The sequence below is a fragment of the Bacillus rossius genome, chromosome 6 (genome assembly GCF_032445375.1).
Source record: "Bacillus rossius redtenbacheri isolate Brsri chromosome 6, Brsri_v3, whole genome shotgun sequence".
NCBI classification, from domain to species: domain Eukaryota; kingdom Metazoa; phylum Arthropoda; class Insecta; order Phasmatodea; family Bacillidae; genus Bacillus; species Bacillus rossius.
In genome coordinates this window covers 71,088,352-71,112,798 of record NC_086334.1, presented here as the reverse complement: position 1 = coordinate 71,112,798, position 24,447 = coordinate 71,088,352, and the positions used below count along the sequence as shown (strand labels likewise).

At 45.5% G+C, this 24,447-nt stretch overlaps 1 protein-coding gene across 1 annotated transcript; it reads right to left on the bottom strand.

Annotated features, from left to right (window-relative positions):
• Positions 1 to 461: 461 nt before the first annotated feature.
• LOC134533568 (uncharacterized) lies at positions 462 to 24,183 on the bottom strand. The gene is made up of 2 exons (XM_063371101.1): positions 21,723 to 24,183; positions 462 to 494 (listed from the first exon to the last, which is right to left on the bottom strand). Exon 1 carries the CDS (start codon positions 24,170 to 24,172, stop codon positions 22,409 to 22,411), a length of 1,764 nt encoding a protein of 587 aa, XP_063227171.1. The 5' UTR covers positions 24,173 to 24,183; the 3' UTR covers positions 462 to 494; positions 21,723 to 22,408.
• Between the last annotated feature and the right edge of the window lie 264 nt (positions 24,184 to 24,447).

Genomic DNA, 24,447 nt, shown 5'->3' with positions numbered 1-24,447 from the left:
ACTGACTCGACTGAGCGCTCCGCGCGCGGCGCTTCCCCTCCCGGCGCGTCTCTCCCTCCCCTCGAGCTCCCACGGAGCACATGACGTTTCGCAGGCAGGGCGGGACCTCAGTCGCCCGGTGTACAAACACAACAATACCCTTCAAAAATATAAAAGATTACAGTCCGCTGAAAAAAAAACAACACACACTGGTATATCATTATGCCTAACTGGCAGGAGAGGCGTTGCCTCGTCATAACGGCCTGTAGGGAGCTAGGTAGGCACTTGGGTCGACGTCAGTATAACCATAATCAGAAAGCCACACCAGGTCAAACCAGGTTCTTTCCATTTGAATACTTAACAATAGAGGCAAAGATGAAAAGGGGTATTTTCAATAACAAATAACAACGTAGTCTGAGAAGTAGACTTTAATAAAAAAAACTATATATATATTATATATACAATACATGAAATTTTTAACTGACTCTCTATGCAGATGTTCTTGGAGATTTTTGCTGAAAAAAGAGAAGAAAAAACAATTATTTTTAACTTGTTTCAGGTCAATTATGACATGTATGTGAGATTTTTAAACATGTAGACACTAAGTTGTTACATTATTTATTTTTAAATTACCATGCAAACAGAAAAAAAAAGTTTCTGATGCCAATGATAAATTTCAAAACTGAAAGCATCTTAAAAGGGACAAATTGATATTGCAACCTATGCATTTTTTTTTCAAACTTATTAAGCAGGAATACTTCTTCACTGGGAATTTCTTAACATGCTATTTACATTCATAATAATCAATTTAATGGTGTCTGGTTAATGCAAAGAGGCCCATGACATTGTATAATAACACATTTTAAGCAAAGTTTTAAAAGAAAACTTAAATTTAAATCCTAATGATTTCCTAATAAGTGTCTGTGTGAACAGTGCCTGTGATGTTACATCATTACAATTCAGCCCATATTTTTGTGCAATAATACTCTAAAATTTCTAGTAAATTTTGAGCAGATTCTCAATATTATCCTTTGTAGTGCACATTTAATGTTTATTTTCATTATTTAAATTGCTACCACTACATAACTATACACATGTAATCTAATAAATCATCATTAAATTTGTTTCTTTACAAAATTTATTTCAATTATTTTGCGCTGCAATTCCAGCCCACCAATAAAATGAAGGCCAGATTGCAGAAATAACTTTGTTAAGCGAAATGGCAATTAATGAAACCGCTGTCTAATTATATGTGTAGGCCTAGTGCATTCACTTACAATAAATTACATTTATGACAAGCCAGATATAATAGCAGGCTTTATTAAATTTCCGTTAATAGTAATACGTAGGCCTACAACATACAATGTAAGTACTACAGAGTGCGGAACATAATAAAAATAATTACTTAACAAGTAGAATTGCAAATTATTTCAAATTAAACACTTCAATATTTATATTAAAATAAACACAACATAATTAATTTATGTGTTGTGCACAGTAAATAAACACAAATTACCCTTAACTACATATTATAGGTTATGAAATATATTTACTTAAGTATATTATAAAAGCCCGAAGGTGATAACTCAATAAAATAAATTGGTTAGTAAATATGTATTGTACGGATTAGCGCCAAAAAAAATCGTACAAATATGAAATAACTTTCATTATATGCTCTTTTACATCCTCTTTACAAAACCACCTGCGGAGATTAAAAATTCCAATTACTTTTGGAGATATCGCCGTTCTTATTTTGCAATACAAGCCCTATGTAATCATTCAACAGACGCCATTTTATATTTTGCTGTGTGTGCGTGAATGCCTAAATAACAGAAATTTTCCATTAGGTAAGGTTAGTTACATGATAAATACTTCAAAATAAACGGAAATTAAAAATAATATCAATTAATTTTACTTGTATAGTTTTAAGTATTTATAATGTAACTGACCTGACCTAACAAAACGGGACAAAGGTAGATTAGGTCAGGTCAGATACAGTATAAATACTTTGAAACTGAACGGACATTAAAAATAATAAAATTTAATTTTAATGGTTGTTTAGTTTAAAGTATTTATAATGTAGCTGACCTGACCTAACAAACCGGGAAAAAGGATGAACAGTAGGAACTCACGTAATTTTCTTTTTACGTGATGTAGTCGTTCAACTACGTCGCGAAAAAAAAAAAAATCATACTTGTAAACAAGCAACAATGGTGAACGCGGGAAGCCTACGATTCACTCATCCTTCTGGACATACCCGAATACTCACGTTGGCAAGCCTTCTTTCAACAGACGAGAGGCAAACGCCCGATCGTGCATCTTCGGTTTTTTTTTTTTTGTTTATTGTAAATAAATATGCAACTCATGAAAACTAATGGTCAATTAGGTTATGTTAGCTACATTATAAATACTTCAAAACATTGTGGATGGTTGATTTGGTTAGGATAGCTACATTAAAAATACTGTGAAATCATGTAAACGGTTTCCTAGTGCTGGATAGCTACATATTAAAAAGTTATTTGCTAAGCAACCATAAAATGATTTTACAGTTTTTTTAAAGTAGCTATACTTACCTAATATAACCAACCATCCACAGTGTTTTAAAGTATTTTTAATTACTTCTTGCTAATTTTAAGAAAAGAAGGCTTGCCAACGTGAGTATTCGGGTATGTCCAAAAGGATGTGTGAATCGTAGGCTTCCTGCTCAACGCCGCATCAGTGCACATCACGAAAATTCAAAAATTCCATATCTCCTAAAGTATTTGGAATTTCTGATCTCCGCCGGGTTTAATGAAAAGAGGAAGTTAAAGAGCACAGAATAAAGGTATTTTCGGATTTTTAAAATTTTTTTTTGAATAAATCGCCAAAAAATGAATATTAAAAAATTCGATATCTCCAAAAGTAATTGGAATTTTTTATCTCCGCAGGCGGTTCTGAAAAGAGGACGTAAGATAGCATATAATGAAAGTTATTTCATATGTGTAAGATTTTTTTTGGCGCTAATCCGTACAATACATATTTACCAAGATAACATTAAAGGGACTAACCCATACATTAGCATTCGTGTTCTACAGTCAACGACCATATAGCGGCATAGCTACAGTAAGTAGAAAACTTGTTAGATGCTTTAGCAATTTTATTAAATCGCGAATATCCTGTTAATGCATCACATAAATTAAAAATCAGACTGAAAACAGCGCACGGGAATGTTTGAGCATAATAAGCATACCAACAAAAAAAATACATTCCTTAACCTACAGCTTTACACATTTCGAAGACGCATAAAAGATTGTTTCTATACCGGTACTTGCTTAAATGCGAATGTAAAAACAAAAAATAGTAAACATGAAATAAATAATGTTCAAACTTACAATTTATTCACCGCATATAAAAATCCAAGTACCAAAATACTGCGCAAAAACCAAAAATAATACACAAAGACAAGACAAAGATTTCTAAACTTCAGTGCCAACAAGCATGATGGGAAGTTTCAATATAATGTCTCAGATACATTTCAGAATCAACCACAATGTAATATTGCCAAACGAATCTTGCTGAAATGTATCTGAAACTTCATTTATAGACATGAGTACCTACTATGTGTCCAATGAAATGTTTATGAAATATTCCAGAAACATGACAGATGAAATGTAATCTATTCGAAACATAGTAATGTTACTGCAATATCACAGACATGTTACTGAAACATTGTGTGCTGTATGGGATATCAACACGTGGATAGTAAAACCGATAAACCCTTCACAACATATTACTAACACAGCGGTCTGGCTTCAGTGGTTAAACTCAACTCCACTCCATTGTTCATTTTGGTGGTTTAAGCGTCCAAAAAATTGTGTGTAATTATAAGGAGAAAATAATATTAGGAGAATGAAATCCAGAATAGCACAGGAATTTCCTCCCTCCTTTATACATATCTTAAAATTAGATTCAGTAATGGCATCCTCCACCTCACGAACTACAAAGATAGGAACATTCGTGGTTTTGAAGGTGCTCATTGTCTTTATTTATACTCAAGGACTTTACATAATCGCAATCTAGCACGACATTGTACTTGAGCGGACTGTTTTCTTTAATTTCCTCTAAGAGTTGGGTTTTTAGTTTAACCTTTATAGTCAAAATATAAAAATATGTCCTTGGCAGAACTGGTATTATTTTATTCCACAAAAGTCTAGAAGTTGCCCCAGAATCCCATTTCTGCAATGATGAAACGTGGTTGTTGGCCCAAACCCGTCTTTGTCACCAGGTTTGTTCGACTGGTTCTTGGCTTAGGTGTAACTTCAGGTTTTAACACAGCCATTCTGTTCTTCTTGTTTGACGGTGGAGCAGAAACCTCGACACTTTGGTATGTGCTTTCAACTTACCAGCCCTGGCTAACACTTTAACATATTTCTCACATGAATACATTATTTCTAGGGTTGAGACCTCAAGCAGTCTTTTCATGATGCTTGGCATGGCTTGAGTTCTCGAAGGTTTTGAAGCAGAAGCTATACCAGGTGTCTGAAGTCATGAGGACAGCACCAGTACAGGTTGTAAGATGATACAACATTTTATAACTGCGAGCAACCATCTTGCCACACAGGTGACACTTCTTGAGGTATCGCTGCTGGTTGTCAGCACACTGACGTTCATGCCGGTAGCAGTTATTAATTGCCGAAAAGGTAGCAGGGCAGAAATCACATTTCTGCATGGTTATGTCATCACAACAATCAGTAGACTGCACTCAATTAACGGAACACGCGAAGGAAGCTGATGTACAGAAAAATATTACAAAATAATTAAGAAAACAATTTAGTTGGCCATTGCATGAAAAAGTTTGCATACATAACCTCAAAACTACAAACTACAGCTTCAACAAACCAATCCTTAAGTTAGCAGTACGTTGTCCGAAAAAAACCTATAAAATCACAAAAATGAAAAAGTAGTGTAACTTACAAGTTACACACAAGTAGTCAACAAATATTCAAAGTCGTAATAACTTGACATCGTCCCGACCATGGCCTCTAAGCCCGTGGTCCTCACTGCTAGTACCAGATCTCATTTTCGCAGTGCACCCATTAGCCCAGCAGGAATGAGTCAGGCGAGCGCCTCGGGCGTGACCCCAATAGACTCAAAGAAACTTAAGGACACGGAACCCCGGGGACTCTAACCCATAAAACAATTAAGAGACAAGACACTAGGACACAATTATTAATTCGCAGGCACTAAACGGGTGCGTCGTAGCCACTCCGTGCGAACACCGCACGCCCGGAGCGGACAACGAACCTCATTAACATTCACCACGGCCACTGGCCTTAATTAAAGTGCCCATGACAATGATCAAGTCGGATTAGGAGAAAACTCACTAATAGAGTTCACAGGGAGACAATATGTTAATAAATGTACAGTCGCCAACTTGATGCCACAAATCAAATAATTAAATACTCTAATACAATTGTTAAGCCTTAAGCATCCAATTACCAGGTGTTACCTTCTAATTGGGCACCGGGAACGTGTTTTTGCTTATAATAGAGCAAATTAAGTTAATGTAAGTTTTTGACGCCGACTCACAAAGGAGGTGAAAGTTTCCCTCCCTTGCGAGGCGGCCATGTTCGGCAGTCTCCAACCACTCCGCGCCGGGTCAAGACGTGTGTCTGTGAGCAGCACTCCACTTTGTTCCACCGATCGTTCATTCGGGGGGGGGGGGCTGAAATGTATCCAATCGGAATGGTTATCATTCCGTAAATTATACATCCTCATGTGCCCAGAGCAATCCGGAATGGTTACCATTCAGGATTTACAAATATCGTATGATTGCAAATCCTTTTACTGCAAATGTGCTGCTAGAAAAAATTCCGGAAAAGTGTCAGCAGTGTGAATGGTTACCATTCTGGATTGGATAGTTTTCCGTGTTCGTCTGCAAAATACAGAAAAGTATCCGCTGTCGGAATGGTAACCATTCCAGTTTTGTGTGTGCAGATATAAAAGGGGGCAACTGAAAAGTATCCAACCGGAATGGTTACCATTCCGTAAATTATACATCCTCATGTTCCCAGAGCAATCCGGAATGGTTACCATTCAGGATTTACTGGCAAATATCGTATATAATTGCAAATCCTGAAAATTATCCACTGTATGAATGGTTACCATTCCGGCTTTTACTGCAAATGTGCTGTTAGAAAAAATCCGGAAAAGTGTCCGCAGTGTGAATGGTTACCATTCCGGATTGGATAGTTTTTTGTGTTCGTCTGCAAAATACGGAAAAGTATCCGCTGTCGGAATGGTAACCATTCCAGTTTTGTGTGCGCAGATATAAAAGTAGTTCCTAAAATCCTGAATGGTTACCATTCCGGTTTTCCTTGCCAATGCACTTAATTTAAAAATACGGAAAAGTTCCAGCAGTGTGAATGGTTACCATTCCGGGTTTATTTGACAATGCACTTACCTACTTTAAAAATCCTGAAAAATGCCCGCAGCTTGAATGGTTACCATTCCCGTTTTCGCCGCTGTTGCACATCTCATAATAATCCTGAAAACTATCCATTCGGAAAAGTACCAGCTAAGGGCGTGAAGTTGACTCATTTACCCGTTGCTAGATGGCAGCAATGTTATCTGTACTCGAGAGATGGCGTGCACAAAACATTTGTATATGAATTTATAATCAATAATATTATTTTTTCTTTTAGATAGATTTACTACCCATATCTGTGTTGCGAATAACTGGATAATGTCAACTGAAAATAAATATTTTTGTGAACAATATGTTTTGTAAAATATCTCTAAAAATGTCATTTGATTTACGGGACTGGACTTGTCTTTATCCTAAAAACACGCAATTAAAAACATTGTATGTATTTTAAATTTAATTTTTTATATTTCAGAAATAATATGCCTACTGCCAAATTATACTTGAGTGTTCATGAATACAAAAATATCTACACTAATGGAGTTCTTAAAATCAATTTTGTTTGGGCAAAGGCAGAAAGTTAGTGATAATATTTCGGTCATCAATCAAATTCTATATAACCAGTTCATTTCATCCTGTTATTTTGTTGTTATTGGTCAATCGCGTATGACGTATATGCCAGACCACATTACTGCGGGAATTCAAAATTTACACGTGACTAAAAGGCCCTTGCTCAAATTTTCGTACTTCTTGTGTAATGTTGGCAGATATGATTTATGTGCGGCCTGCTGTTCTTGTAATACGTTCAACAGCACTGCGTAATTTAATGCTAATCTGTTAATTTTTTTAATTACCTTCGAAAAAAATAATTACCATTGCTGAAAAATCATATTCAGTGTTATATTTTTACCACAAGATGCTACAGTGTCAATAAGCAATAGCCATTTGCAATAGTAAACAAAGCTGCTATGTGTATCAATGAGATTTTTTTTAGCATAGCAGTTTGTATGATAAGAATTATTCTTGAAGATTAGTTGAGCAATAATTGGCTCTGTAAATCTTAAATATCATGTTTCTGTGCGGCAAAATTATCACACTTTTGGCTGGACTTCAGTATAAGCATTAGCTTTTGTTCAAATATGCACATTTCCTTTAGCCGAGTAGCTTGTTTATTGCGTTTTTAAAGTGAAAATGTAATTTGATATATCTATTAACCTAGTAATTATGTATGAATTAAATGATTAAATATATGCTGTAATTCTGCAGTGTGGCGACTTCTAAAAAATTGGTTGTCTGTAAAGTCGGTTTACGGACGATAGTTTAACGCGACGTCATAACAAATCATTGATGAAATGATTGCATACGTTTATGTACAAAATTGAATAATTTTTATTTGAATAATAAAAGAATAAATACTTGAAATTATACTAGTGATCAGATTTTTAAAATGCAAGAATAATTAACCTTTATTGCCGAAAGTTTTGTTGTAATAAGCAATGAAAACCATATTAACTATTAACTTTTCACTTCACTTTAAAAACAGTCGACGAAACAGTTCACGTGTAGATGACTTGTAATTAATTTTAAAAAAATGGTGTTTAGCTATAAAGTTTAAATATAATTATGAACAAGTTTTCATATAAATAAACTGTTATCAAATATCTATCATAAATTATATGAATCACCATAATTCTTTAGTCAATTGTAACATAACCTATTATTACTGTACTCGCCGACAGATGTACTTTTTTAATAATAAAAGAATAAATACTTGAAATTATACTAGTAATCAGATTTTTAAGATGCAAGAATAATTAACCTTTATTGCCGAAATTGTTGTTGAAATAAGCAATGAAAACCATATTAACTTTTCGTTTAAATATAATTCGAACAAGTTTTCATATAAATAAAATGTAATCAAATATCTAACATAACCTATTATTACTGCACTCGCTGACAGATGCTACTTTTTTTAATAATAAAAGAATAAATACTTGAAATGCTACTAGCAATCAGATTTTTACCTTTATTGCCGAAATTGTTGTAATAAGCAATGAAAACCACAAATTAAAATCCGTCGAGAATATTTTTGTTTTTATTTCTTCCAGTGCTCAAAATGATATGCAATTGTGGCCCCGGCCACGAAATTTTATTTATAATTCATTAACAATAACGCCCATCGCGATAAACAAAGGAAAATACAGTTTAACAAACTACTAGTGATGGGTCGTTCGTTAACGATTCGTTCAAAAAGAACGAATCTTTGAGAGAACGAAATCTTGCGATTCGTTCGCGATGTAAAGAACCGGCTCTTTGAGAGCCGGTACCTTGAAAGATTCGGAAGAACGAAAACGCGGAGAGAACGAGAGAACGAGAGAACGAGATGAGAGAACCGGTCACGCGCCCGGTCTGATTCGTTCGTAAAATGATTCATGACGTCAGGAGTCTGAAGAATTAGTAATCACAGCGTGCGCATGTTCACAAGAGCAAACGATAACTGATCAAATAAAATAGGGTAACATGAAAAGTATCTATACCTGAAAATGTCAACTGTTAAGTAGTGGTTTAAAATTGCTTTTTCACATTCACATACACAAATTTGGAAATAAAAAACCAAAAAAACCAAAAAAAAACCATATGAATTAAAAAATAACAGGGAAAGTAACTACAAATGTTCACACTTACCATTTTTGGGTTAATTAATGTACTTCATTTGTTTCTCTTCATACTGAATTGCAGTAGTATTAAATTTTTGTCTTTTTTCTCTAAATGTGTTGGTCTACATGTAAACACTTTACTGTCACTAGAGTATAAATAGCCTATATATTAATATTTGTAACTTAAAAACTAATAAAATATAAATAATCTTGTTTCATATACGCAACTGTGATTCACTGGCTACGGAAAGCAATGTTCAAATTCAAATACAAAAACACGTACGTAATACTCTAAAGGATGAACGAGTTACGACACCTGATAAAAGAGCCAGATCCCATACACAGAAAAGAACGAATTGACCGAGATGAACGAATCGTTCTGAACGAATCATCTCACGGAACTGATCCAAAAGAACCGATTCGGCCAAAAGATCCGTTCTGCCCATCACTACAAACTACTAGAGGTGGGTCGAAAAGTATCAACCTGATACTTTACCACTGATACGCGCCCGTATCAGGAACGTCAACGAGTACACTTGAAAAGTATCAGAGACTTTAGTATCAGTTCAGAATTCACCTGGAACAACACCACGGCCAATGAGCGCAGTACCCGATCGCAGACGACGGTCAATTGGGCGGAGCTTGTGAAAGGGGAGGGAGCAGGAACGACGAATAAGGGATAAAGAAGGGAAAGAATGTAGGGGAGGAAGCGCAGGGGAAGGCATTGAAGCCTTGAAGGAGAGGCGCAAAGCGATATTGTTACAATCAGGGCTGCCACTCATGGGTTTTTCCACCCAGATCTGGGTTTTTCCAATGGTGTTTGGGTTTCTGGGTTTTTAAATAATGAATTCCAACAATTCTAGGTTTTTTATAATTTTAATTATTTTTATACCTAAAACAATAATAAAGGAAGTAGCTACTGTATCTGTTGCAATATCTGTTTGATAAATGCAAACAAGTCTGTGTGATTCACACACAAAAATACATATAAACACTAAACTAGTTTTCAAGAAGCTAAGTCGAATATTAAATTAGACACATTCTTCAAAGAGGCTTGCAGAACACAAAACCAATGCAACAATTAACCTTCAAACCAATCTTGTAGAATCAGACTCTGAATAAAGACTAACGCACATGATGCAGTTTTATAAAAACAATTACCGGTTTAAAGAATGCAGTGATGGTGTTTGTTTTGTCATGTATATATTTGTAGGTTTTTTTATGATATGTGCTGGTCCAAGAATTACTTATACAGCCATTTTGCTGCAGTGTAATGTTCTTGTATTGGTTGTATTTAACCGTTTTCAGTCTTGTAAGGTAATTAATTGTTTTATATTAAAACCAGTTATGTTTATATTTTTGAATTAGTACGCAAACATTTTCAACGATAGCATTTTAGACGCATCTGGGTTTTTTACCCATGTGTCTGGGTTTTTTTTGTAGGTTATCTAGGTTTTTCATGAATATCAGAGTGGCAGCCAGGGTTACAAGTCGTTTTGTTTATTGTCCTACTTCAAAGTACGCTCAGTGCGCAGTGCGTGCACCGTCTCGTTCAATAATAAAACTAATGAAATTTTAATATTAAAAAGTACATTAATACAAGATATAATATTTATATTTGTGCACCTAACAGCTATGAAAATGCAAATAAATTCTCAGTTGACACTAATAACAGATGTAATCAACATATGGACTTTCTTTTTTCGAAAACAATTAGTAACTAGTGTTTTTATACATTAAAAATTCACGATTTTTTCAAAAATAAAAAATAAAAAAACAGATAGGTACATTAGTGAGCATACTATATCAATGTTTTTTTCAAATGTTTCTTCAGATTAGTCGATGATTTATAACTCAGTTTTTGTTTACACAAATTACAATTAGCAAACTCATGATTTTACGTGAAAAAATTCCACACAAATGAAGTCTTTTTCGTGCACTTATCCATTCCTTATTTCACTATAAAGATACTAACTACAAAGCATGACAGCCCGCAACATGGTGATACACGGCCAGGACGAACTGCAGGGAATGTTGAACTGATTGATACTGGTTGTATCAGGCGGGCATGAGAGTATCAGAGGTAGAGAATTACCAGGCGTGATAAATAATGTATCAGATTCTCCTTCCGGTCGCACGGTCTGCGTACGCGGAGCTTTGTTTCCTCCTGGGACCGTCTGATACAGAAGTATCACAGACTTGTAACATGGTACAATGCTGTATCAGTATCAGGTTGGAACAGAAAAAGAAAATTGCTGTAACAACCCACCTCTACAAACTACACAAATCCAAAGAACAAATCATGCAAACATATAACTCTAAGCCAATCGAAGAAGCAATTGCAGTAAAGTTCCTAGGATTAAATTTGGATAGAAGACTATCTTGGTCTGAACACATAAAAAAACTTAAAGGAAAACTATCTTCCATCTGCTATTTACTGAGAGCCTTACGATTGATTTTGGATCCTAAAACATTAAGAATGACATATTTTACATATTTTCATTATGTGATTGCCGTCGTCCGGGGTCTCGGGCTCGAGTCCCGGTGCGGTTCCTAGCGGGAGTGGCTGCTGTCACGGTAATGAGTCCGGGTGGGCGCCAGACTAGCTCTGGTGCTAGTCGGTAGTTCGGTCGTGGGGTCGATTGCCTGCGTGGCCCACTAGGACCGTCGGCGGTGTTGCGTGGGTTTAAGGAATTCCCTACTCGGCGGTGGTTGGGGATAGCAGGTTTAAAGAAGCGTACGCTGAAGTGAGGTAATAAATGACGTGCGTCATTTATTCAGTCGATGGTGGCTTTGGTGTAACTTTGTTGGCTACACGCCACGTCGTACAACAGGTGACGTCACAAGATACAAAAACTACACAATTACATGCAACTAAGTCTGAAAGTCACTTAATAAACGTGGCACAGGTTTACAAAAGAAATGTCGCACGGAGGTGCGTTACGCAAGTTCATGAATGTTACGTGGAGAGGCGCGTTGCACAAGTTTACAAAGAATTGTTACACGAGGATGTGTTACACAAGTTTATGAATGTTACGTGGAGAGACGCGTTGCACAAGTTTACAAAGAATTGTTACACGAGGGTGCGTTGCACAAGTTTACCAAAGAAAATGTTACACGAGGGTGTGTTGCACAAGTTTACAAAGAAATGTTACAAAGTCACTAATTATTCCGTATTATCGTGTCCCTAGGCGTTTCTGAGCCTGGCTGCTCAACGAGGGGTGAGGGTGATTGGAGGCGGCCAGTCCCGTAAATCTGCGTATCGAGGCGGTGCTCGCGTCCAGGGCAGTGGAGCGTGGACCGCAGCTAAATTCGCTGAAAAGTTCCCTTACGGGGAGTGTCAGTGCCGGAGCGACTGAGTTTAACCAAAGTTCTGTCCTCGGGAGACGGCCCGTACCGGATAATGAACCTACCCCGCGGACCAAGTGTGGTGCAGGGGGGGTTTTTAGATTTATGCGGCCGGATTAGGTCCTGGACCGAAAAAACTGGACCGGGTACACACGGAGAGATTATTAAAAAGGGGTTTTAAGAATGACTATATTTACCAGAAATGAACTCGGTGTGGACAAAGGATGATGTCTCTCCGTGGGACGTGCGTCCGCCCCGGTCCACGAGTCGCGTTGTACTGGCGTCATGTCATGGCATCCGGCCGAGGCTCGGTGGCCCTCTCGCCAGGGTTGACCTCATTACGTTAGTTTCTGATATGATATGTTAATAAGAGAATTTAATGATGTTAAATTCTTACATTAATTATAAAGGCTGAATCAAGGTCATTCGTCCCTTCTACGAATTGAAGTTATTATATTTAAGAATTATTATATTTAAATTTTACGTCATACCAGCGACTGTTCGTCTCTTGCCGGATTGCTCTGGTGGGGGTAATGACGCAACACAAGGTTTGAATAATTATGTCATAAGGTCTGATTGACTAATTCAGGCAGAAGGCCGCCAGGGGAACACTCACACGCGTATTGCCGTAGTTACACACGTGAGTGCCCGGGCACTCCTAAGTCGCACTTCCGTTAACCAACTTCAAATTAATACTTAATACTGTTTAACAATCAGTGTTTTTTATAACGTGGTTGATTGAATGACGGTCTGTTTATTTGGGTGGGGCCGGGTTTTACCTTGGTTGCTGGTGGCTCGCCTGACTCGGGTGGGCCATGGCTAGGGGCGCGTTCCGTTAGCGGGGTTGAATACTGGCGGTTGCAGGTCGGGCTTTAGGGTGGCCTTCGGTCGGACGACTTCAAACGCCCCCCCCTCGAGAAGCCTGACCTTGCGCCGCTAGTGACCCCGCCACGTGGGGGTGCCCCTAGCTACGGCAGCAGCTCCAGCCAGGTGGTGCTCGCGGCGGCCGCAGCTGGTAGGGCCTACGTACTGGGTCCAGGTCGTCCCACGTCGAACAGCCGGGTGTTGGTTCGTCGGCGTGGTCCGGCAGCTGATAGGGCCCGCGCTCTGGACCTGGGGCGTCCCGCGTCGAGTGTCCGAGGTGGTCCGGCAGCTGGTAGGGACGCGCTCTGGACCTGGGTGGTCCCGCGTCGGATATCCGGGGTGGGTCGGCAGCTGGTAGGGCCCGCGCTCTGGTCTCAGGTTGTCCCACATCGATCACCCGGGTGCTGGCCTGTTGGCGTTGTCCCTCGGCGTCTGCTACGGCGTGGCTGGGTACAGCCTCCTCTCCCGTTCCGGTATGCCGGGCGGGTTTGGAGTAGAGGCCTCCTCGTCGTCCATTTCCATCACCATGGGGGTGGTGTCGGCGTGGTCGTCCTGCTGTTGTGCCCTAAGCACCTCCCCGGACTCGTTCTCGGGGGGTGACAGTTGCTCCGAGTGTGGCTGCGGTGTCTTGCAGCGTGCGGTGGTGCGGTGGTGGCCACGGTGCCGGCCTGTTGGGGCGGCGGCGACTTAGGTCAGGTGGCTCTCGGCAGGCGGGCAGCAAGCGCGGGCGGCGCTCGGCACGGCCCGGCTCAGCCTTGCCGACATGCGGGCGTTTCGCGGTCCGTCGTGCCAGACGGATGGTAGGTGTCACCGTCTGAGTGACGGTCACGTGCGGTGGTGGGGCGGTCGGGCGCACAGGTGCCGGGGCGTCGACCTGCATTGCGTCAGGCAGATGCAGGGAGCTCAGGTGACCCGGTAGCCGCGGTGACGTCACGGTGTCGTGGCGCGGTCGCTTTGAGGGCCAGAGTGCGCATCGCCTCGGCAGCTGCTGTGGCAGGCTGTCCAAGGGGCGGCATCGTGGCGCCTCTTGAGTGCAGAGTGCGCGTCGCCGCGGTGGCTGCTGTGGCAGGCCGGCCGAGGGGTGGTGTCGTGGCGCCTCTTGAGGGCAGAGTGCGCGTCGTTTCGGCAGCTGCTGTGGCAGGCTGTCCGAGGGGCGGCGTCGTGGCGACTCTGGCGGCTTGAGTGCGCGTCGCCTCGGCAGCTGCTGTGGCAGACTGGCCGAGGGGCGGCGTAGTGGCGCCTCTGGCGGCTTGAGTGCGCGTCGCCTCGGTGGCTGCTGTGGCAGGCTGTCCGAGGGGCGGCGTCGTGGCGCCTCTGGCGGCTTGAGTGCGCGTCGCCTCGGTGGCTGCTGTGGCAGGCTGTCCGAGGGGCGGTGTCGTGGCGCTTCTGGAGGGCAGAGTGCGTGTCGCCTCGGCAGCTGCTGTGGCAGGCTGTCCGAGGGGCGGCGTCGTGGCGCCTCTAGCGTTTTTGATGTTGTTTCAGGCGGTGACGAAGACGGCGTCGGCGTCGTGCGCGTCTGTCTTGTTTTGGTGGGCTCCATCCACTGTGCCTCGAAGCCAGGCGGGCACCGCGGGGCGAATCCCGGTGGCGGGGCCTCGCACAGGCGTCTCGGCGTCGTGGCCCTGGGCGTTTCGTTTTCCAGCGTCCCTTTTGAGACCGCGCATTCATGTGGCAGTGACGACGGCTGCATGTAGTTGTTGCCAGGCGGTGGCGACGGTGTGGCGCGACGTGTCGGTGCTGAGTCTGGTGGCGTCCCGGATGAGGCGTGTGTCGGAGACGACGCGGGTTGCGTCGGAACGGTCCTTCGCGGCACTGTGACAGTGGTCAGGTGCGGTGGCGAGGCCATCCCGGCGTCGTGAGGTGTCTCCGACACGATGCGGGTTCGGGTCGTCGTGACAGACTGCGGTGGGACGGTCGGCGTCGTGCGTCGTTCGGTCGGCTTTGGCGGGTCAAGCGTCATCACAGTCATGTTGAGTGGCGTCAGGTCTGCGAGGGGTGTTGAGGCTGGTGGCGTTGGGCCCGGAGGCGGAGGGAGCAGGATTGGCGGCGAGAGGGTGACGAGCGTCGGCGTCGGGACGGAAGGCGTCCTTTGTGAGGCGTAGTGCGTAGGCGTGATAGGCGTCAGGTCGATGACGCGTGGTCTCGCTGGTGACGGTGTTTCCTGACTTGGATCGGGAGGCGTCAGGTCTACAAGGGACGCCGAGGTTGGTTGCTCCGGAACCGGAGGCGGTGGGAGCGGAATTGCTGGCGTCAGGAAGCCGAGCGTCGGCGTCGGGACGGTGGGTGGCGGGCACATTGTATGTGACGGTGCGGATGTCGTCGGGACGTGCGTTCGTGGTACGTCATGTGTCGGCGTGAGTGGTGTCTGGATGTCGTGGATCGTCACGGCGTATCGTAGGGGAGGAATCGTTAGCGTCGCTGCCGAATACTGCACCTGGGTGGCTCGTTAAGCGGTACATCGCGCACACGTGAATGTGAAGGACTCGTGCCTCAAAGTCCCTTCACTCTCGTTGGTGCAGCTACGATGTCATAGGCGGTCACATTCGTCGCAGTGGTAGCCCCCGCTACTTCCTCCGGGACAAGACCGGTTCCCACACATCGTCACTCCATATAGTCGGTACTCTTGGCAATAGCCGCACTCGTACCCCGTGGCGGTCCTGCCGTACAAGTCCCAACTCGGGCAGGGGTGGTAACACCCGATGCATTTGTCCGCATACATCTCTGCGCACTTGTTCCTGTTATCGTGCGTGTTTAGCGGTGTTGGTCTGTGCTTCTCGCTCGTGGCTCAGTGTGCGCGGGGCAGGTCTGCGCCCGGGGTCACGCTCGCCGGCGGGGCAGGTGCCCGAACAGCCGCACTAAACGGAGGCCGAGAATGGTCGCGGCGGAGATGATGCGCAGATAGTTGTGCGCAGCGACAGCCGAGAGCGCCCGGACAGCCGCACAAAGCGGAGGTCGAAAACTGTCCGCGTTGGGGAGGGGGTACGGATGAGCGTGCGAGGCAACGGGTGAGGGCGCTCAGACACTCGCACAAAGCGGAGGCCGATGATGGCCGCTGCGGAGGGGGGGGGGGTCGGGCTGTGACGTAGGCTTCTGCGTCGCGGATGGCGCTGGAATGCCGAGCTTGGCGGGGGGAGGGGGGGGGGTTGAAGCCCCTTTGTCCGCTTGCTTCGTCACGCCGGCCTGTCTTGACCCTAATTACTTTTGCCTGTGCAAAATGGCCGTCCCGTGTCCGTGCTGTGGCTTGGCATGGCCGGAAAAAAAATTTATGACTTAATAATGGCTCAAATTTTTCGTGTTTTCGTGAGAGTTCTTGAAATTTTGTGTGGAGAAAATCTTGATTTTTCTATCTTCGCCCCACGCAGCGGGCGCCAAATGCCGTCGTCCGGGGTCTCGGGCTTGAGTCCCGGTGCGGTTCCTAGCGGGAGTGGCTGCTGTCACGGTAATGAGTCCGGGTGGGCGCCAGACTAGCTCTGGTGCTAGTCAGTAGTTGGGTCGTGGGGTCGATTGCCCTGCGTGGCCCACTAGGACCGTCGGCGGTGTTGCGTGGGTTTAAGGAATTCCCTACTCGGCGGTGGTTGGGGATAGCAGGTTTAAAGAAGTGTATGCTGAAGTGAGGTAATAAATGACGTGCGTCATTTATTCAGTCGACGGTGGCTTTGGTGTAACTTTGTTGGCTACACGCCATGTCGTACAACAGGTGACGTCACAAGATACAAAAACTACACAATTACACGCAACTAAGTCTGAAAGTCACTTAATAAACGTGGCACAGGTTTACAAAAGAAATGTCGCACGGAGGTGCGTTATGCAAGTTCATGAATGTTACGTGGAGAGGCGCGTTGCACAAGTTTACAAAGAATTGTTACACGATGATGCGTTACACAAGTTTATGAATGTTACGTGGAGAGACGCGTTGCACAAGTTTACAAAAAATTGTTACACGAGGGTGCGTTGCACAAGTTTACCAAAGAAAATGTTACACGAGGGTGGGTTGCACAAGTTTACAAAGAAATGTTACAAAGTCACTAATTATTCCGTATTATCGTGTCCCTAGGCGTTTCTGAGCCTGGCTGCTCAACGAGGGGTGAGGGTGATTGGAGGCGGCCAATCCCGTAAATCTGCGTATCGAGGCGGTGCTCGCGTCCACGGCAGTGGAGTGCGGACCGCAGCTAAATTCGCTGAAAAGTTCCCTTACGGGGAGTGTCAGTGCCGGAGCGACTGAGTTTAACCAAAGTTCTGTCCTCGGGAGACGGCCCGTACCGGATAATGAACCTACCCCGCGGACCAAGTGTGGTGCAGGGGGGTGTTTTAGATTTATGCGGCCGGATTAGGTCCTGGACCGAAAAAACTGGACCGGGTACACACGGAGAGATTATTAAAAAGGGGTTTTAAGAATGACTATATTTACCAGAAATGAACTCGGTGTGGACAAAGGATGATGTCTCTCCGTGGGACGTGCGTCCGCCCCGGTCCACGAGTCGCGTTGTACTGGCGTCATGTCATGGCATCCGGCCGAGGCTCGGTGGCCCTCGCGCCAGGGTTGATCTCATTACGTTAGTTTCTGATATGATATGTTAATAAGAGAATTTAATGATGTTAAATTCTTACATTAATTATAAAGGCTGAATCAAGGTCATTCGTCCCTTCTACGAATTGAAGTTATTATATTGAAGAATTATTATATTTAAATTTTACGTCATACCAGCGACTGTTCGTCTCTTGCCGGATTGCTCTGGTGGGGGTAATGACGCAACACAAGGTTTGAATAATTATGTCATAAGGTCTGATTGACTAATTCAGGCAGAAGGCCGCCAGGGGAACACTCACACGCGTATTGCCGTAGTTACACACGTGTGTGCCCGGGCACTCCTACGTCGCACTTCCGTTAACCAACTTCAAATTAATACTTAATACTGTTTAACAATCAGTGTTTGTTTTTACAACGTGGTTGATTGAATGATAAACAAAGGAAAATACAGTTTAACAAACTAAACAAATCCAAAGAACAAATCATGCAAACATATAACTCTAAGCCAATCGAAGAAGCAATTGCAGTAAAGTTCCTAGGATTAAATTTGGATAGAAGACTATCTTGGTCTGAAAACATAAAAAAACTTAAAGGAAAACTATCTTCCATCTGCTATTTACTGAGAGCCTTACGATTGATTTTGGATCCTAAAACATTAAGAATGACATATTTTACATATTTTCATTATGTGATGATATATGTTATCGAATTCTGGGGAAATTCTACAAACAGTTACCTATAAGATTTTCCAATTACAAAAAAAAAAGCAATACGTATTCTCTCTGGGATTAATTGTGACGTCATCTGACCGAAGGCCACCCTAAAGCCCGACCTGCAACCGCCAGTATTCAACCCCGCTAACGGAACGCGCCCCTAGCCATGGCCCACCCGAGTCAGGCGAGCCACCAGCAACCAACGTAGAACCCGGCCCCCTAATAAACAGACCGATATTACAGCCGACCACGTTGCAAAAACAAACACAGAATATTAAACAATATTACGTATAAATTAAAAGTTGGTTAACGAAAGTGCGACGTAGGAGTGCCCGGGCACTCACGTGTGTAAATACGTCGATACGTGTGTGAGTGTCCCCCTGGCGACCTTCTGCCTAGATTATTTATTTAACCATGTGACATAATTATTAACCCCTTGTGTTCGTTATTAACCCCCACCAGAGCAGTCCGGCAAGAGACGAACAGTCGCTGGTGTGACATATAATTAAAAGGACATAATTCGTAAACATACTAACTCCAATTTGTAGAAGGGATGAGTAATGTTAATTTAGCCTTAATAATTAATGTAGGAATTTAGAGCCCTTAAAATCTCTTATTAACGTGTCACATTAGAAACTAACGTAATGAGGTCAACCCTGGCGCGAGGGACACCGAGCCTCGGCCGGACGCCATGACATCACGCCAGTACAGCGCGACTCGTGGACCGGGGCGGACGCACGTCCCACGGAGAGACATCATCCATTGTCTGCATTGAACTCACTTCTGGTAATTATAGTCACTTCCTCGAAACCTCTTTTTGCTTATCTCTCCGTGCGTACCCGGTCCAATTTTCGGTCCAAAACTTAATCCGGCCGCATAACTTTTAAAGCCCCCTGCACCACACTTGGTCTGCGGGGTAGTTTCAGCATACGGCACGGGCCGCCTCCCGAAGAACAGAACTTGAACTAAAACCAGTCGCTCTGGCGCTGACACCACCCCGTAAGGGAACTTGAGCGAATTTAGCTGCGGTCGGCGCTCCACTACAGTGGACGCGAACACCGCCTCGAGACATTGATATACGGGATTGGCCGCCTCCAATCGCCCTCACCCCTCTTTTGAGTAACCAGGCTCAGAACCGCCTAGTGCCACGCTAATATGTTATATTTAGTAACTTTGTGCGACGCCTTGAATCTAGAACGTTTTCTTTTGTAAACTTGTGCGACGCGCCACCGCGTAACATTAAATAAACTTGTGCAACGCACCTTCGCGTAACATTTTTTGTGAACTTGTGCCACGTCTTATTACGTAACTTTCAAACTAACTTTGTGTAATTGTGTAACTCCTGTATTGTGTGACGTCACCCTCTGTACGACGTGGCGTGTAATCAACGGTATTACACCAGACCCACAGTCGCATGAATAAACGACGCACATCATTTGTTGCATCACTTCAGCGTCTGATTAATTAACCATACGACTCCCAACCACCGCCAAGTAGGGAATTCCTCATAACCCACGCAACACCGCCGATGGTCCTAGTGGGCCACGCAGGGCAACCGACCCCACGACCCACCTATCGACTAGAAACAGAGCTAGTCTGGCGCCCACCCGGAAACAATACACCGACAACAGCCATTCCCGCTAGGAGCCGCACCGGGACTCGAGCCCGAGACCCCGGACGACGGCAATTGTAGAACTTCGTGTAGACCCTACTTTAAAACTCTTCAAATTAAAACATTCTACACAGAATACGCCATTCAAGCACTCAAATTGATTAAACTAAATCTGAATAACTATAATAAAAATGAAGACATACACACACACAATACAAGAAATGCATACAAGTTGAGGATAACTCAACATAACAGCTCACTCTTTAGAAAAAGTCTATTTCACTCTGGTCTGAAAATGTACAACAATTTACCTAAAAAAGTTACTTCTGAAACTGATATACATAAATTTAACAATAAAATAAAATACATTTTTGAAAACCAGTATCTATATAGTCTACAAGAAATTGAAGAATATATCTTAAGCCTTTGCAAGTATAACATTAAATTTTCTACTTAAATTAATGTGTTTAGCTCGTAACCATTACTATAGTCTGGTCTATGAAGTGTCATGTGAACAATAATAATAATTGCATGAATGTAAAGTTCAATAATAGTGACTGTATAGATAATTCATAGTGTATATAATAATGCAAGTGAGTGAATTTTAACTATGATGTGAACTACGGTGATTAATGTGAATAGGACTAGAAATAGACAGATCGATCTAATTATTTTAATGTTCAACAAACTCTGCTCATTAATACTAATTTTAATTGTTTAACAATATATCCATTATTAAAAATTTGTAATATAACTGTAATGCTAGCTAATATATATATTGTATGTACTGACACAACTCCCGCTGCCTGGTTTTAGCTTTTTAATTAGTTATTAGTATTGTAAAATATCTCAGGGTTTTTAACGGGGGTTCGGTCTCGTGGCTGCAGGCAGGAGTGCGTCTTGGAGTTTGAAAATTACGTTCAGAAATTACCTGGGCTGTTTAGGCCACCCAGGACGCCTTGAAAATAATTAATAAACAGATTATCAGAACACTGCACTTTATTCAACGTCGATACACTGGATGGTCCTTTTACTGGCCGCGTCCGTTGTCGTACTGCTGTGACACACGTAAACGCCTGCGAATAATACGCGCGACCAGGATAGGTTGCAAAGTGAATCGACGGGCTGAAGCTGTGGCTACGTGTCTCTGAGTAAGATTTAGCATACAGTCACGGAATTGTGGACGCGAAAAATCATACAGAAAAGTTAACGAGTAGCGGAGTCCCTGTGATCAGGGTGGTTTGCAGCCTAGCCTGCGACAAAACTACAGACTCGAAAAGTTATGCAATCACGTCAGTGAGCGACGTACGCGTAAAGTCTCAATGCGTAGCAAGATAGTCACTTAAAACACACGTTGCCAATTACACTAAAACATGAAGAAAGTTACAATATGAAAGTTATTCAGTCTTTCACAAGATTCTCGACGATAACAATTAATGGGCTACTGGAGCCGAAAACTGCGTGCCAATATTACGTGGTCCTTAAACTGGACATGGCCTTACGTATTACGTTAAAAATCCCTGAAGGGAATTAAATATTAAGTTAAGTGTCGCACGAAGTATCGTGCGACTTAAGTGGGGTCGGCGCCGAGCTAATTGAAAGGTTTGTAGAAACTTACACTATTGCTGAAATGTTGATGAGAAACTAGAAGTGCTGGCCCGACGTTCGCGAAGCGTCCGACCCCTGTGAGCCCCCGATCCAGACTGCCCGAGACCGCCCGGCGGCCTCGCGCCTAAACGCGTGGAACGCGGGAAAACCGACCCGACCAGTTTTGGACTTAGAAACAAATTACACGACATATGCTTATAAGACAATTAGACATAATTTCCCTTACATGAATCCTCTTTTAAATTGTTATTAATTTAGTTGTTCAAACTTGACAAATAATTATATATAATTAGTTAGGCGCATTGCCACACCCGGCCGGGCGCTGACGTCGCTGCGACGTTCGTTGCGGTGCACTTTCTCACACTTTGTGAAGATCAAGCTCGGGCGTGTTCGCCGCACTTCGGAGCCAGTGTTGTTGTGGCATAACGACCTTTGCGGACCAGAGGGGGCACCGGCGGTTGGCGTCAAATGCCCCCCCTCAACGAGGCCGTTATGCTCAACAACACTGCTCCTCACACGCATGGAAGAGGTACACTGATTGGCGCACTAAGCACTAACCTGCTGTGTCCGGCGGGGTCGTGGTGTGCGCGTGGGCCGCTCCTGTTGCCATGGGGGCGGCCGAGGTGGGCGGCGGCGGCGGCATCGTGGAGCATCCAGCAGCAGGCGGCGCGCCCAAAGTGGCACGCGTGGCGGGCGTTAGTGGCGCACCCTCTGTGGCGGGCAGCAGTGGCGCACCCTCTGTGGCGGGCGGCAGTGGCGCACCCTCTGTGGCGGGCGGCAGTGGCGCACCCTCTGTGGCGGGCGGCAGTGGCGCACCCTCTGTGGCGGGCGGCAGTGGCGCACCCTCTGTGGCGGGCGGCAGTGGCGCACCCTCAGTAGCGGGCGTGGCGGCGGAAGTGGCACGCCCCCTGTGACGTGAGCGGCGGGCGGAAGTGGCACGCCCCCTGTGACGTGAGCGGCGGGCGGAAGTGGCACGCCCCCTGTGACGTGAGCGGCGGGCGGAAGTGGCACGCCCCCTGTGACGTGAGCGGCGGGCGGAAGTGGCACGCCCCCTGTGACGTGAGCGGCGGGCGGAAGTGGCACGCCCCCTGTGACGTGAGCGGCGGGCGGAAGTGGCACGCCCCCTGTGACGTGAGCGGCGGGCGGAAGTGACACGCCCCCTGTGACGTGAGCGGCGGGCGGAAGTGACACGCCCCCTGTGACGTGAGCGGCGGGCGGAAGTGGCACGCCCCCTGTGACGTGAGCGGCGGGCGGAAGTGGCACGCCCCCTGTGACGTGAGCGGCGGGCGGAAGTGGCACGCCCCCTGTGACGTGAGCGGCGGGCGGAAGTGGCACGCCCCCTGTGACGTGAGCGGCGGGCGGAAGTGGCACGCCCCCTGTGACGTGAGCGGCGGGCGGAAGTGACACGCCCCCTGTGACGGGAGCGGCGGGCGGAAGTGGCACGCCCCCTGTGACGTGAGCGGCGGGCGGAAGTGACACGCCCCCTGTGACGTGAGCGGCGGGCGGACGTGACACGCCCCCTGTGACGTGAGCGGCGGGCGGAAGTGACACGCCCCCTGTGACGTGAGCGGCGGGCGGAAGGGGCACGCCCCCTGTGACGTGAGCGGCGGGCGGAAGTGGCACGCCCCCTGTGACGTGAGCGGCGGGCGGAAGTGGCACGCCCCCTGTTACGTGAGCGGCGGGCGGAAGTGACACGACCCTTGTGACGTGAGCGGCGGGCGGAAGTGACACGCCCCCTGTGACGTGAGCGGCGGGCGGAAGTGGTACGCCCCCTGTGATGTGAGCGGCGGGCGGAAGTGGGATGCCCCCTGTGACGTGAGCGGCGGGCGGAAGTGGCACGTCCCCTGTGACGTGAGTGGCGGGCGGAAGTGGCACGCCCCCTGTGACGTGAGCGGCGGGCGGAAGTGGCACGCCCCCTGTGACGTGCGCGGCGGGCAGAAGTGACACGCCCTTGTTGACGTGCATGACGTGCGGTGGCAGCACGCTCTTGTAGACGTGCGTGACGTGCGGTGGCGGCACGCTCTTGTTGACGTGCGTGAGGTGGCGTCGGGCCGACTGTGGATGACTTGGCAGATGGATGATCCCCCGGAGAGTGCCGCAAAATCGTCGTTTTGCGCCACCGCCCTGTGCCAGCCGCTTTCTCAGCGACCGTGGGCGGCGCCATCGGAGTGGTTCCTCCGGGTGATCCTCTGTCGTTGTCGCCTCAGTGGTCGTTTTGCCCTCTGGCGGATGTGTCATCACGGCCGGTTTGCACCGCGTCAATTCCCCGGGAGACTTCACGGCAGTTGGGGGCGGCGGCCTCGGGGGCGGCGTGTTGATCATAGCATGGTGCATAACTGCCTCGGCGGCCTGTTGGCCGGCTGGGAAGTGCGGCGATGTTGCCAGGTTGAGACGCAGCGCCGCACCAGTAGCGTTCTCGGCAGGCGGTGGCGGCGGCGTCGGGGGCGGCGTGATGGTCATAGCATGGTGCCTTACTGCTTCGGCGGCCTGTTGGCCGGCTAGGAAGTGCGGCGATGTTGCCAAGTTGAGACGCAGCGCCGCACCAGTAGCGTTCTCGGCAGGCGGTGGCGGCGGCGTCGGGGGCGGCGTGATGGTCATAGCATGGTGCCTTACTGCTTCGGCGGCCTGTTGGCCGGCTAGGAAGTGCGGCGATGTTGCCAAGTTGAGACGCAGCGCCGCACCAGTAGCATTCTCGGCAGGCGGTGGCGGCGGCGTCGGGGGCGGCGTGATGGTCA